Source organism: Myotis lucifugus, unplaced genomic scaffold (genome assembly GCF_000147115.1).
Source record: "Myotis lucifugus unplaced genomic scaffold, Myoluc2.0 scaffold_33, whole genome shotgun sequence".
Classification (NCBI taxonomy): domain Eukaryota; kingdom Metazoa; phylum Chordata; class Mammalia; order Chiroptera; family Vespertilionidae; genus Myotis; species Myotis lucifugus.
The window spans coordinates 9,002,625-9,018,961 of NW_005871081.1; the positions used below are offsets into that span (position 1 = coordinate 9,002,625).

Sequence of the window (16,337 nt, forward strand, 5' to 3'; positions counted from 1 at the left end):
TTTTGCTGAATTTAATAACTGAGGCTCAGAGAAGTCAAGTTGCTCAAAGTCACAGCATAAGTAATTTTAGTGGAGATAGAACAGTCCGTTTTTCTTTCCAATTCCCAAGCACTATTTAGAGCGCTCTGCCTCTGCACTTCCATCCTATCCAAACCTGCTCACTTAGCTTTCTCAAAGGAAAGATGACTAGATTCAATAAAGACTATGTTAGTAACAGATCAGGGCATTGCCACTCATGAGTCTTAGAATCCTACACCTGACAAAGTAGCAGAAATGGTATTTGGAAGCAGTAGAATCTCAGGAATCCCAAGCAGATTGATGAATGACATTTGTAGGATGTCCCCAGAAGCCTTCATGCCATAGCCCAAAGATTGACACACTCATTTTCAAAGTACAAAGTAAACTCTCATGATGATCCAATCAAAATTATTCAGTTTTCTATAGAGACCTTTCTTCCCTCCCCATGCATTTCTGTTCATTCGCATCTTTGTTCTCCAAGAGGATATACGTATTAAAATTCCCATGTATTGGAATTTTTAGATTTCATATTACAAATAGTTTGATTTCATAAGTGCAAAAGATAATATCTAATGTTATTTATTCATAATAGCCAAATATGTAATACACAAAATAACACTAGTTAATACCCATGAAATAACAAATGTATACACTCAACTCTCCTATCTAGCTTTTCTTTCACTTTTATAGACAAAGAAAACCAAAGATTATGAAAGAATTTCTCCCATTGCTGACTCCAGAGAATCCTTATTTGGATAATAGTTGGTGCTAAATGCAATCATTCTAAGAATTTCAATTACAGCTAAGAAAAATGCTCTTTGTTGGTATGACAAGTAATTTAAGTGATTTTTGTTACCTGAATTTCTTTTGATGTAAATGAATAAGGTGTTCTGCTCACTATTTGAGCTTCGATGTGTACTTCTCTGACATGAGACAGAAATGAGGGTCCAAATCTGCTTTTCCATGAAAAAAAGTCAACAGAATATATATTTTTAAATGTAAAAATGAGGTTTCTACAATTACGTTATCATTTTAGAACTTCAAATTTATGAAAATATTTACCTAAGTGTGTGGTTTCAGAACAACTTTAATGCGCTTGAAGAGCAACCACCTAATGATTTCTTCTCAATTACATAGTATGATAGTTGGAGGATAGTAATTTTGACTACCTCTTAAAAGATATATAAGAATTGAATGAAGTCATATGTACAAAAATATTTTCTAGCAATGCATACTCAAATATAACTAGATGTTTTCCCATTATTCTTTTGCATTACTAATGCAGCATTAATTAATTAATTATTTTTCCTTTATTGATCAAGTATTACAAATGTGTCCTTATTCCCCCATTGTCCCCTCATCCCCCCAGTCCTGCCCTCACCCTCACCCCCTGTTGTCTGCATCCATTGCTTATACAGCATTAATTTTAAGGTTCAAATCCATCCAAGCAGCAATTGAGAGAAGTCTATTCAGTACATACCTAATAGATCAAACAATTTATTTCTTAAAACAAATGAATTATTTCCATGTCAAGTTGCTCTTGAAGTTTATATAACTAATGGTGTTGATTAAGAAAACAAGAACAAAAAAGTCTGTAATTTGTCTTTTGTGTTTTGAAGAGGAAAATACTTAAATGGCCAAGTCACTTTGTTTAGAAAAAATAACTAGTTTTGTTTAACTATTTTGCACAGCAGAAAATGATAGTTTTGAAAGAGCAGTAGTGACCAATTGGGAAATATAGTTACCATGTTTTGACTTTCTAATTTTGCTCCTTACCACCCCAACTGACTCACAAATTTACAGTTAATGCCTTGCCATAAGAGTTTTCAAGCAATACCAAAACTCATTGACCTTTTTAAAAAAATATTTTTAGCCTGCCATTCCCTAGGAAGTATGTGGATACAATAATAAAACAGGAAAATAGAGTGGGTAACTATCCACTTGGAATAATTGCGTATTTGAACTAGTCTATGTATAATTAGGATGATAGGTGTCTTGGCATAGAAAATTATCTGACCTCACAAGTGATGCCTGGGGTGACACAAGGTCAAACCAGTGAGCATCTTTATAAAAGGTCTTATTTTTTTTGCCCCTTTATAAAGCCGTCATTCTTCTACCCAGGCTTAACTAAGATTATTTAGAGCAGACAGAAGAATGAGTTCTATTACGAAATAAAGTTTCTTATTTGCCAGGAAATATGATCTTTGAAAAGACAAAGCATTCTTTTCCAAAGAAAATGAGATTTGCAACCTTCTTGCAGCTCTCTATCCTTATCAATTTAAGAGTTAATGGAAAATATCTTGAGAATTTACCTGTGTAGAGGCCTGAAAATGCCATGGAAAATCCCTCTGGTACTCTCGGCACCAGCAATATTATACTTCTCCCCTTCTCAGATGTGACTCTTGACCTTGAATCCCACACCAGGCTTGGAATCTAAATTTTCCTAAAGAAAAAGGCTTCAGATAACCCAGTTCATTTCATCTGAAGTTTCCCTTTGCTGAGATCAGCAATGTTTGAAGACACTTTTATTAACACATCTATTGGCTGGCGACTCCCTTTCTTCCTCCCTTGTGCCTTCGAACCCAACTTCCTCTGATAGAAATGTCTACATGTAGGTGCAAGAGCCAGAACTGTATGTGTGTATCTGTACAATGTTAAATTGGCATTTGAAAATACTTTTTAAAGTTCTCCTATATATATTAAAAAAAATAACAAAAACCAGAAACAACCAGAATGTTCAGTAATACTCAGTTTAATATACTATAGAACATCATATGCCTATTAAAATTCCTAATTATGCATATCATTAAACGAGAATGAAGGCCATGATATATTCTTAAAGAAAAAAGCAAGAGAGAGAGAAACATATCTGTGTGTGTGTATATGTGTGTGTGTTTAACACACATCCTATCCTATATAATAAAAGCCTAATATGCTAAGTGTCTGGTCGTCCGGTCGTCTGTTCAACCAATCAAAGCATAATATGCCAATGATATGCTAAGGCCGCTCAACCACTCTCTATGATGTGCACTGACCACCAGGAGACAGATGCTCCGAATGGTAGGTTAGCTTGCTGCTGGGGTCTGACCAATCGGGACTAAGCAAGACGGGCCGGACATGTCCTGGAACCCTCCTGCGGTCCCTCCCCAGATGGCCAACCTCCCGTGTCCCTCCCCAGCCCCGATCATGCATCGGTGGGGTCCCTTGGCCTGGCCTTCACCCTCTCACAATCCAGGAACCCTCAGGGGATGTTGGAGAGCCGGTTTCAGCCCAATCCCGCAGGCCAGGCCGAGGGACCCCAGTGGTGCTTGAATTCGTGCACCGGGCCTCTAATATTTATATAACTATGGGAAATATGAAAGTATACACCCTAAGTTTAATGTTGATTGATTCCAAAGGTTATGGTTAAGAGGGAGACTAAAGGGAAGTCCCACACATACATATTTAATTTAACTGAATTCAATCATATGAGGTTAGGCATTTAACATGTATATTTGGCAATAAAGGGAGGTGAAACAATAATTTTAACCGTGTAGAGATTCTGCCATTCCATTTGGTGAGCAGAGGCCCCAAGTGGGTGTGAAATGGGAGTGTAAAAGGGATGCTACCTCTGTGGGCTGAGGTTCTTGGTGTATATCTTCTACTTTGAGCATCTCACCAGGCTGAGGGGCCCCAAAAGAACAATCCACCTGATAATTATCTAATACCCAGCCCCAAACCAAAATGGCCTTCCAGTCATGGAGTAAACACTTATTTCCTAGTATTTCCTGTGCTGGAGACAGTGTAATGAACTCAAACACAGAGCCTTCTTTAGATATTTGTCAGGGCAATATTTAAATTTCAAATGTCTAACCTTGGCATGTATGGCTCAGTTGGTTGTACATTGCTCCATGTACCAAAAGGTCGCCCATTCAATTTCTGGTCAGGGCACACACCCAGTTTGCAGGTTTAATCCCTGCCTATAGAAAGCAATTGCTAAATGTTCCTCTCACATTGATATTTCCCTCTCTCTCTCTTCCTCTCTCTAAAAACACCAATAAAAACACATTAAAAAAACAAACAAACCACAAAACTTCAAATGTGCTGATGTAGAACCTGTTCTGTACACAAAATTCATCTCCACTGTATTAATTTTTATTTACACACATATATATTGTTTGACTTTTTGTAGCAAACATGCATTGTATTTTAGTATTTTTTAAATATACTGATAAATAAATTTTAAAAATTTAAGCATTTAAATACATAAATAATTTTTATATTTTCTATGGTCATTTAATTTCTGGTAAACCAGATTTTTAAATATTACACCACAATTTCCTAGAAATAGTAACCTTCTAAAAACTGCTAAGCAAAAAATTAGATTATACTGAGCATATTAAGAGGTACAGGGCCCTGGTTGATGCGGCCCAGTTGATTAAGCATTACCCTGGGCATCATAAGTCACCGTTCAATTCCTGGTCAGGGCACAGGCCCAGGTTTCAGGCATGATCCCCAGTAGGGGGCATGCAGAAGGCAGCCATCAATGTTTCTCTCTCTCCTCCCTTCCTCCCTCTCTAAAATCAATACAAATAAAACTTTAAAAAAGAGGTCCAGGGAATATACGCTCATCACTGTTCACTTAGTTACTTATAGTACATTTAAAGCATAGATGTTTTCCCTTTTTTCTTAGAATAATCCTCTTAGAGATTCTAGGTTTAATAACAACACAGTCATAATTGCTACTACTTAGAATGATGATTATGTGTCAGTTATTTTATTAAGTGCTTCATTTAGCATTTAAACTTTACAATAACCCTCCCCAGGGTGTTAATTAGACCCCATTGTAGAGAAGAACAAACGGAGTCTTGTGGAGTTTATCCAAACTGCTGAAGTCTAAATATCAGGTGAACTGGTGTGAAGTCCAGCCCTACTGTTCTCAGGAACTCAAGCTCTCAATCACTATGCATACTCGGCTCTTGCTCTATTTTAATAGTTTTGAACTTCTTGAATAAAACCATTGCTTCAAATAGGTTTACCTTTAGCTGCTAATGACAGAAACCCCAAAATGACAGGGGCAAACAAGATAAAAGTTTTATTATTCTTATGTGCAAAAGCAGTCCAGAGGCAAGCTGTCTGGGACTGGTATGGCAGCTCCCCAGTCCCGCAAAGCCAGATTCCTATTTTGTGTGCTAAGCCAGCCTCACTGGTGGTCAACTTATTTATCTCTTGATTCAAAGGACTGCTGGAACTCCAGGTGGAGAAAGGTGCACGGGCAAAACAAATACCTCTTCAAGTCCGCTCCGTCTGCTTACTTCTTTTTGGCCAGGATTTTATTCCATGTCCATACTTAGCTTTAGGAAGGGGGAAGGGTCTGGCCTGTGCTGCTCAGTGGTTGAGCATCGACCCATGAACCAGGAGATAGAACTGAGGAAAATGTCTTGTCTCACGTCATAACTCCTCAGACAGGAAATTCTTCAGAGAAAGGGCTATATCTGGGATCTCTGTTTCTATGGCATTGATTACCCACCTCCAAACCCTGAGCATCATGAGTCACTGGTCAGCTTTAACATCTGTGTCTGAGGCCCAGAGAGCTGAGCAGTTTTTTTGTTTGTTTGTTTGTTTTGGGAGGGGACGTTATGATTTCAAGAGACATGGGATGTCACTTTTAGCATCATGTCTCAAAATATATTGAATTTTGAGAACCCTATGAAGGAGGTTTATGCTTTGCAAATTTAAAACTTGTAACATTAATAATTTTGTTCCCATATGTTCCTCTTTCTTCCTGGGGAAACTTTACTAAAAAAATAACTGCTGAACTTGTCACGGTGACACTATTTGACCTAAGTACCATCATATGACAAATATGCTTCTGATTATCAAAGTGTGGGAATGGCCTGGCTCAAAGCCAATGCATTTTGGTCTCTGTGGTGGAGCTGCAGAGTGGTGTGCACATAAAGCAGTGCAGTGGAGAGAAAGTGGTGTGCAGGTCTGGCACTTTCCTGAGGATGGAAACCTTTAATTTTATGTGTCACTTGGCGTAAGACAAGGTACACTTATCCAAAATGGATGAACCTAGGGAGGGTAGGGCTCGAACAAGAGGACTGCATAGAGTGGGTGAGTGAGCTAGTAGTGGGGGACTCCTGAATGCGTGCTCCAAAAATACAGGAGCCCTGGCCCAGTGTCTCAGTTGATTAGAGTGTCATCCCATCCACCAAAACATGTGCAGGTTCGATCCCCAGTCGGGGCCCATATGGAAGGCAACCAACCAATGTTTCTCTCTTAAAATGGTATTTCTCTTTCTGTGTACTATCCTCTCACTCACTCACTCACTCACTCACTCACTCAAACAAACAAACAAACAAAAAACATATCCTTGGATGAGAATTAAAAAAATAAATAAATAGAAACTACAGGAGATGTTAGGACCATGATGAAAATACTTAGTACATGAAAGGAGGCAATCAGAGTCTGTCTGTTCAACACATTCCTTTACTGGAGAGGGTGTTAAGGAGCAGGTTTCAAAGTGTTTAAAATTCATCATAATTCAAACCTTATTCTCTCTCAGTTGGACTATAATATAAGTGGCATCTAAACAGAGTTCCTCCCCTCGAGTGTCTACCACAATTTGTGTCTACCCTCAGGCACCACATTACCTGTCATGAGTTTGAGCACTAACCACAGTTCCCATGTTCAGCCACTTCATGGCTCCCATATGTTTACCTGAGCACAAACTTCACATCCACGTTCAAAGTCCTCCACAATATATCCATCTATAACTCTCAATGTATCTTCTACTTTTCCTACTGTCCTGGATCCAGCCAAGCCAAACCTAGAATCCCTCACTATTCCCCAAAAACACCCACATACTTTTCTTTCTCTACGCCTTTGCTTGAACTTTTCTTCACTCAGAATTCCTACCATCCACCTTTTGAAATAAAAACCTTCCTAAACTTAAAGATGGATGTGCTACCATATTCTCCAGAATGTCTAACCACAATACCACAACATTTAATTTCTGCCTTAAAGGAATCCTCAAAGAAATTTGGAGAAATTATATTCTGCATTGAATTATAGGTATTTGGTGTTTCTCTTGACCTCTCTACTCAATGGGAAGCTCTCCTCAACTTTCTGCCCCCCTTCAATAGCAGAGATATACAGCATGTCATAAGTGTTTGCTGAATTCAGTTAGCTCTTCCCAGTTATTAAAACTGAAACTTTTAAAAAAATATATATTCTTTTTTTGAAATATATTCTTATTGATTTCAGAGAAGGGAGAGAGATAGAGAGAAATATCAATGATGAGAGAGAATCATTGATCAGCTGCCTCCTGCATCAAGCCCATAATCCAGGCATGTGCCCTGACTGGGAATTGAACCATGACTTCCTGGTTCATAGGTCGATGCTCAATCACTGAGACGTGCCAGCTGGGCAAAACTGAAACTCTTTTAAGTGATTATATATATATATATATATATATATATATATATATATATATATATAACACACACATACATATACAGGGGTATGGCAAAAGTAGGTTTACATTTGTTAGTATGGAAAATAATTAAAAAATAATATAAGAATAAACTGTTTAATATACAACTGTAGACCTACTTATATTAAAAGTGATTAGAAAAGATCTTTTAAGAAACCAATTATTTTATTTAAGTGTAATCATAGCTGTTGGGGGTTTCCAGGGATGCCTTGAAATATTAACTGAAAGGTTTTTTTTATGTAACCAAACATTTTACTATTCTCCAAGATATACTTCACCAAAATTAGGTTACTCCTTATTAGAATATAACACCCTCATGACCAATCATTGGGCCAGGCTTCATGCTATTGAAGTCTAAGGAAGATGCATGGGCCAGGAACAAGTGAATACTGGAAGAAATAGACCACTTGTGATCTTGTAAATGCAATCACTTTCAATCAGCTCAAACTAAAATAACTATGTTTCTTGTGATTCACAGCATTAGAATCCCAACGGACCTAACTTTAAAAGGGCATGGTGTATCTCATACAGCTGCTGTGAGGCTGGGCCAAAATAGCTATCCTTGCTCGACCTTTTGAGTTCTGGATCAATAACAACAGGACCAGACTACACTAAGAAAACTAAATTGCCTTCACTGAGTCAAATGCCCAACAAATACAAAGCCAAGCCATCTCTCTCTCTCTCTCTCTCTCTCTCTCTCTCTCTCTCTCCTCCTATCTATCTATCTATCTATCTATCTATCTATCTATCTATCTATTCATCCATCCATCCATCCATCCGTCCGTCCGTCCATCCATTCATCTATCTATCCACTGAGCCAAACCAGCTAGGGCAGCAGGTTGTCTTTTATGTTTTACTAGAGGCCCAATGCATGAAATTCGTGCACTGGGGTGGGGATTCCCTCAGCCTGGCCTGCGCCCTCTCACAGTCAGGGATCCCTTGCTCCTTACTGCTTGCCTGCTCGCTGCTCCTTAGCGCTGCCACAGAGATGGGAGAGTCTCCCGCCACCACCGCTGTGCTCACCAACTGTGAGCCCTGCTTCTGGCTGAGCGGTGCTCCCCCTGTGGGAGTACCACCAGGGAGCAGCTCCTGTGTTGAGTGTCTGCCCCCTGGTGGTCAGTGTGCATCATAGAAACCGGTCTTTCTGCCAGTCATTCTGCTGTTTGGTCAATTTGCATATTAGGGTTTTAATATATAGGATGGGTACTTGGGCCTTCACCTCTAGGATAAGCCCCTGGAAATAGAGTAGCTTCCAGAGACCTCTCCAACCCCTGTGAAGAAAATAAAATTCTGCTCTGGTAGTGTATCTTAGAGTGGTTAACACTTTGTCCTCTGGAGGAAATTTTCCAGGATTTAAATCAGCTATGTGAACTTGGGCAGTTACTTAAACTTGATTTCATTGTCTGTAAAATGGGATAAGAGCAGTACTTATATTACATAATTGTTGTGAGGTTTACCATATGTAAACCACATAGAACAGTGTTTTGTGCAAAGGCAGTGCTCAATACATATTAATATGTGTATATGTGTAAAACATAATATTATTACAGCAATGCTTAAAATATATTTTTTAAAAAGACAACCTGCTATGTTTCAATGTTACTAGCTATAATATTGGAACTACTTTATTTTTTTTAATATATTTTTATTGATTTCAGAGAGGAAGGGAGAGGGAGAGAGAGATTGAAACATCAATAATGAGAGAGATCATTGATTGGCTGCCTCCCGCACATCCCCTACTGGGAATTGAGCCCACAACCCAGGCATGTGCCCTTGACCAGAATCGAACCCGGGACCCTTCAGTCCACAGGCCGACGCTCTATCCACTGAGCAAACCGGCTAGGGGGGGACAATTGAAGATGAAATTGAGAAGCTAAATTTAAAGCAAAGAACAAGTGGGCAAGCTGGCAAGGTAGTCTTGTGGTCTGTATGTAAGGATTTCCTCGTTGGACCAGGCAAAGAGAGTCAGAGCATTTGCAGGGGCAGATTCTGCACCCCGCCCTGTAGCACAGGCCTCAAAGGGCATCTGTCAGAGTGATGCGAATGGAAAATGAACAGTTATTTCATTCGACCTTGAAATGAAGAGACATAGGCTGCCTTCTACAGGAATGAACACACAAGCAAACAAAGCCATGGGTGACTCAGTACTGCATTTTCTATCAGGGAGGAAGGAATGCAGTGACTAAGATGTCATGGTTAAACAACAAATCACTTTCCATGGAAGATAAACAAGAACACTGTATACCACAGCGTTCCGTCTGATTTTAGCTGATGATCTGATGACTAGTTCACTGGTTGAAGACCGCATCTTACTTCTTCTTTTCCAATGAAAGAACAATAGAAAATGCCCTTTAGAAAATGTATTCAGAACTCATGATATTGAGGAGGCCTTGCCAGAGGCAATAAAATCCAGAAAAGCAGGGTAGAAGTTGAATTTGGAATGAAATATTAGACAATACTTAGCTTTCATTCCAAAGCTAAGTATTGAAGCTTATGGGAGTGATGAAGTTAAAATAACAAGCTGTGGCATTCACTATTTTTAAAGGGTTGAGCTACAGCCTTCCTAGAGTAAACAAATCACACAGAAGCACCTGTGCCCATTGAATTACTTATATGACTATTTTTTCCACTGCCAAGCAGCCTGCATATTAAGTATTCCCTCTATGCTCTCCTGGGCCCAGGTGCCAAGAAAAAAGCATTTTGCTATAAACATATTTTTGATCTCTGTATGTTAGCGTTGGACTCTATTCTTAGACATGTTGTGGGTAAATAAGTTGTGATTTTTATTCCCCTAAAATATGCCAAACCCTGGTTGGAATGCGTTGTGTTGTCCTTTACTAATGGAGTGCCTGTATCATTCACAATGACCTAATTGAGGTTCTTGGCATTAAATAAATGGCATATTTAGGTGAAACTGGTAGAGGGTGGGGTGTTCTCTATAAAGAAATAACTTGACCCTTTCCAAAATCAGGGCCCAAATCACTTAAAAATGTGCAAGGTGCCCAACCCGTATGGCTCAGTAGTTGGGCATCGACCTATGAACCAGGAGGTCACAGTTCAATTCCTGGTCAGGGCACGTGCCAGGGTCGCAGGCTTGATCGATCCCCAGTGTGGGGCTTGCAGGAGGCAGTCGATCAATGATTCTCTATCATCATTGATGTTTCTATCTCTACCTTGCTCTTGCTCTCTGAAATCAATAACAATATATTTTTTAAAAAAGTGCAAGGCAATGAACTTATTTTCACTCCACCCTTACAAAATAACAAGTTTCAATGCAGCTAAAAATTTCACGCAGCTAAAACAATACAAAAGCAGTCGCTTCTAAGTAAACATGGACGACTTATGTTTTCCTTGTCACAGTTCCCGATATGCACTTATATCTGTGAACTATATCCTAAGTATGAGAGGGCCAATCAGGGTTCAAAGACACCGCCTGCCCCACCCTGGAATTTAGGAAAATGGTATTTCCCTGTAAATACCATTAGTAAAAATAAAACTCAGGCTTATGTTCTGCAAATATTATGATTGACGTTAGTGGGGAACCCAGCAAAATAACTCCATTTGTGAGGAAGTTGGGAGGTTTCGTCTGTAACAAGAAACTAAAATAGAGACAAGTGAGATTGGTAAGTGAATGAATTTTGCAAATATTATTCCCACTGAAGTTTGAACCCTAGGGTGGAGGAAAGTATTATCATGCATCATTCCAGAATTGACTAACAAAAGCATACATTTGGGATGGCAGTAACTTCCTGGGGGGGGGGGGCTGTGAGCAGAGGTCAGTCCCCACACTTCTCCGCCCCTTCCCCTCGTGGGGAGAGGCGGCAGCCCCAGAAGGAGGGTTTCCCGGCCCCCGCGCATGCGGGTGAGTCGGCGAGAGGAGACGGCGCCCTCCTTACCTGCGCAGGTCTTCCCGTCGTAGGTCTCGCACACCCATTCGTGGCATTCACACAGGGGCCCGAAGTACACGCCCGGCTCGCTCACGTGACAGATGCAGACCCCGCAGTCGCACCGGCCCCGGCCGTGGCACAGAGCGCCCCCTGGGGGCTGCCCGGGCGCCCTGCAGCGGCGCTCGGACTCGGCCCGGGACAGCCTGCACGCGGCGCCTGGCCCGCTCCTGCATGGGCGACAAACCACAGCAGGGCCCTGGTCAAGCACAGACTCCGCTCCTGCTGCTCCGAGCCCGCGTCTCCTCCCGACGCCCACCCAGATGCAGACAGAACCCCACGAGGCCCCCCATTGCTCTGGGGGCCAAGCTTCCTCTGGAAGTGCCCTGGCATCCCCGGCAAGGGGCACCACCCGTAAGCTATCACCTGAGGAATGACCGTGACCCAAAATGACCTGCCCACCCAGGCAGAGGGCCATCTTCCGGTTGGATAGAGGTGGTCCCGCCCTACCCCTGGGAAGTGTGTACCCGAATCTTACATGCACATTAAGATTAAATACAAATCAATCCAAAGTATGACCCTTAGCTGCCTTTTCAGTTATTTTTGAAAAGCCCCATTACTACCTGATGGCCAGGGGCAGTTATTTTATGAAAAGGAAGAAATGAATACATAGAAAGGGCTATACAGGTTATGATAGCATAAGACACAGAGCTTTCTAAAGTTGCATTAAGCAGTGCTTATAAACCATACTTTTTAAAAGTTTAGCTTTGCAATGTGCCTCCAAGTCTCTTACAAATGTAATACAAAATGTAAAACATAGATACACACAGAGAGAACCACCTTCAACTCGTGGCAGAAGTTCCTCCAGATATGTATTGGCGTAGGAGGAAATTATTTATTTATTCGGTGGTTCTTTTTTCCAAAGTACAAGCAAAAAGAACAGAAGAGAAGCCACGCGCAGCATAGAAAAGGAACGGGAGCAGGTTGAAAACATTCATCCTGTGTCCAACTTCCTTAGGGCAGCCATCCTGCAGGCTTGAGCCCTGCCGCACAAAGCAGGGCAAGTCTGTCTTGAATAACAAACCAAACTTACCTCAGAGATGGCGAGAAGTTTTGAGGAACAGCTGACAGCCCCGCGAAGAGGAGGGAGCACGCCAGCAGCAAGAAGTTCCTGAAGCCCGCGGGACGCATGCTGAGCTCCCGGGCTGTGGAGGCGAGCTGTGCTTCTGCAAGGAGGGGCTCACAGCGGGGGTGGGGGTGGGGGAGTGGGGGGGCTGCAGGAGGGCGAGGTGCCACCAGCAGAAGGCAGGGCAGACGGACACGCGGACACTCCGGCGCGCAGGTCCCGGGCTCTGCCGGGAGCTGCAAGTGCGTTGATGAGCCGCCTGTGAAGATTTGGGCAGCAGCACCGCTCTGGGCGGGGTGCTGGTGCCAAACCCCTCAAGTGGAGAGTTTAGGCAGGAAAGTAATTAGAAACAGTTGTACAAGCAGATGGTTTATTTTGACATTAAAAAAAGAAATGTCTCTTCAAGTACAGGCCCCAGAAATATCTGACAGGATAATATTTGGGCTGGCTGATATTGAAGGGACAGATAAAATAAGCCCCAAGAAGTGAGGGGGAGGAGGCGGCAGAGGATGTCAGCGTGAGGACTTGGGTAAAGGAGTTATCCACCACATGTCTTTTAAGAAGATGCACTATTTGGGGCATGAGTTCTGAGGAACTAGCAACATGGACAAACAAAACTTTTACTTGTACTTTTTCCCTTTGTTTTAAATTGTGGGGTTTTCATTTCTTAAGCCTTTGAAAAGTGTATCATGATTCTAGTTGTTCAAGCCAGTAGTTTATCACACCACATTTTTTTTTCTTGACTTGGACAGTTCAAATCATGGCTGTCCCAAATTCACCCCATTTCCCTCCATGAATCAAGTATGAGGAAACAAGATAAAATGTCTAATTATAATATCAATTGCACCAAAAACTCATCCATGTCATTTCTTAAGCACCTACTATGTGCCAGTCACTTAGTATATTTTATCTCTAACTGTGACAATAACCAAACATTTGTTTGATCATTTAGCAAGCATGGATTTAGCATCTCTTAGGTTCCGGCCTCTGTGCCAGATAGAGAGGGCACGATTAAGGAAATTAAGGAGATATGACCCCTGCTCTTGATATCCAGTGGGTTAATAGACATTAATCAAAACAAAAGACAAATATTAAAGAAAAAGGTTTGCAAATGCAATGAAAAAGTGCAGTGACTTCCAGATTATCTAGAGGCACCTAATCTAATCAATACGGTGGGATTTGAGCTAATGGATGAAGGATAAAGTAGAAGTTGGGTGTAAATGGGGAAGAGGTGCAAGAGAGTAGGAAAGCATTTGTATTCTCATTTTAAAGATCAAGAAACTGAGGGCAAAGAATGGCCTCTTGTGCAAAAGTAACTGACACTCTCAAAATCACACAAGAAGTTAAAGCGAGATTTCAGCTAAAACCTGTGGCATCTCAAACCCCACACACTACACACTGTCCCCTAAATTGTGTGGTCATTGGGGAAAATTGCTGTGGAGGGTTATATGGAAAGGAAGGAAACATTGTTCCCATGTTCTCAGAAGAGCACTTTGGATGCAATGGTTCCTCATGAATAGAACTATCCAAGCTGTGATTCTATGACCTTAAATTTGGAATAAGCTATAAAGCAGTGGTTCTCAACCTGCTCGCCCTTTAAATACAGTTCCTCATGTTGTGACCCAACCATAAAATTATTTTCGTTGCTACTTCATAACTGTAATGTTGCTACTGTTATGAATCGTAATGTAAATATCTGATATGCAGGATGGTCTTAGGCGACCCCTGTGAAAGGGTCATTCGACCGCCAAAGGGGTTGTGACCCACAGGCTGAGAACCGCTGCTATAAAGGATGGGATTTCTCCCTGTCAGTTATATAAACAGATATAAGACCATTCCAACATTGGCCTGCTGGAGCCCACCGCTTCCCTCTCTCTTCCTCAGCCTCAATCTGCACCAGGAGGAGCTCTGCCTGGGGCACACCCCAGCCCACACAGCTAAGCCTCCTCCACATAACTGTCTCTTCATCAGCCCTCAGACCCTGACAAGTACAGGCTGGTGGCTGGATCTACCATGGGGTGTATAGACTGGGGAGAGGTGTGCATAGGCCACAGAGTGATCTGCGAAGGGAATTCTTGGAGTCCTGCTTTAGAAGGAATGACATAGGCTTTGGTTTGGCAGGTTCCCTGCATTGCATGAAAGACTCACCTTATGGGGAGGGGGTGTGTCTGGAGGAAAGACAGAGGGAGTCATTAAACCAATAATTCTCAGTGGATTTGTGAACCTGCAGCAGCAGCAGCAGCACTTGGGAACTTGTTAGAAATGCAAGTTCTCAGGTCCCAACCCCAGACCTCCCAAATCACAAGGTGTATTTTAACAACATCCTGATAAATCTATTTGCACATCACAATTGGAGGAGCCTTGCAAAGTCCAGGGCTGAGGGCTGGGGCCACGATGCCTGGGTCTAAACATGGTATTTACACTCACTCACAGTTCAAGTTCTGCCATTATATTCCTTCCTAGCCACGTGTAACACTATGAGGATGTAGGAACAGGCTCTCCTGCCAATGTCTAAAAACCTTGATGACTCAGAGAATATGGGAACAGTAGAAAGGAAGCCTCAATTCCAAAGCCTCACTAGGAATTTACACTGAAATCATGGGACTTTTAATAAATGAGTCATGAATTACTTACTGTTTGCATATTTTCTGAGGGAAAAAAAGAATCATTGTGAAATTGGGACCTGATGTTTGAACATTTCTTTCATGAATTAAAAGAAATGTCTTTAACTTGTGGTATTTTCATAGTGTGGTGTGCAATAGAAAATATTATCATTAAGAGTATGCTGCTGTGATGTAAAGATAGTATGTACTAGTGACTGAAAACATTTAAATGTTCTGATCATTGTATTACTGTGACTCAGAAATAATATTCCCAGTAAGTTGAAATAGTTTTATTATGGTTGACTCAGTAGAAAGTCTTGGATTCACAAAAAATCTGTCAAAATAAAAAGACCAACTTAAAATTCTCTCCTCTTAGCAAACTTTTTGTTGGTATTTTTGTTCTTCTGCCAAAGTCCTAAATGCCTACTATCTCCCATCTCCCAGTTTGCAGAAACTTCAAGAACACGCCTTCTTGTGAGAGCAGATGTTGAGCTCCATTGCTGAATGGGAGACCCCGAGTCTCTCATTGACCCTGAAGACCCTGTGAGAGCTCTGAAGAAAAGCCAGGGTAGTGGACGCACAGTGGGGGGAGCATGGGAGGACCCCCAGCATCTGGAACCAAACTCAAAGGAATCGAAAACATCTTAGTCCTTGAATGTAGTCTTTGACACCTCAGGTCACAAATCACAGAATCTAAGGATTCAAGGGATATTTTTTTTTAAGGTGAAAAGGTAATCTAATCTGCCCTGGGCAGTTAGCTCAGTTGGTTAGAGTGTCATCTTGATATGCCGAAGTTGTGAGTTCGAACTCCATCAGGGCACATACAAGAACCAACCAGCGAATGCATAAATAAGTGGAACAACAAATTGAATATTCTTTCTCTCTCCCTTCCTCTCTCTCTCTAAAAAAATCAATAAATTGAAAATTAAAATAAAATAAAATAAGATTATCTAATTCAAAACTATATTTGTTGACAATATGCAATAACAACTGCCAAATGATTCGGTAGACTCATCAAGAAAACAAACATTCAGAAGAACACAACTCTTTGTAAAAGTGGCTCTAACGTTTTCACCCCTTGGTTTTAGATCTACTCCAAGAGGTCATGTAGCCTGGCCATAGCCTTGCTGAAAATATTTTAAGCTATAACATGTAGGTACCCCAGTCCCATCATATTATCCAAATAATTCTACACTTCCCAAGATACATATTCTCATTTTTATCACTAC

At 41.2% G+C, this 16,337-nt stretch overlaps 1 protein-coding gene across 1 annotated transcript in view; it reads right to left on the reverse strand.

Moving 5' to 3' along the window:
• Nucleotides 1-12,641, reverse strand: part of ITGBL1 (integrin subunit beta like 1) — a 198,826-nt gene extending 186,185 nt beyond the window's left edge. Inside the window, exons 1-2 of the mRNA XM_006086929.3 lie at nt 12,473-12,641; nt 11,392-11,609 (exon numbers count right to left, since the gene is read on the reverse strand). Of these exons, the coding sequence (XP_006086991.1) occupies nt 11,392-11,609; nt 12,473-12,570 (316 nt within the window). The 5' untranslated portion in view covers nt 12,571-12,641. The remainder of the gene's footprint in view (nt 1-11,391; nt 11,610-12,472) is intronic.
• Between the last annotated feature and the right edge of the window lie 3,696 nt (nt 12,642-16,337).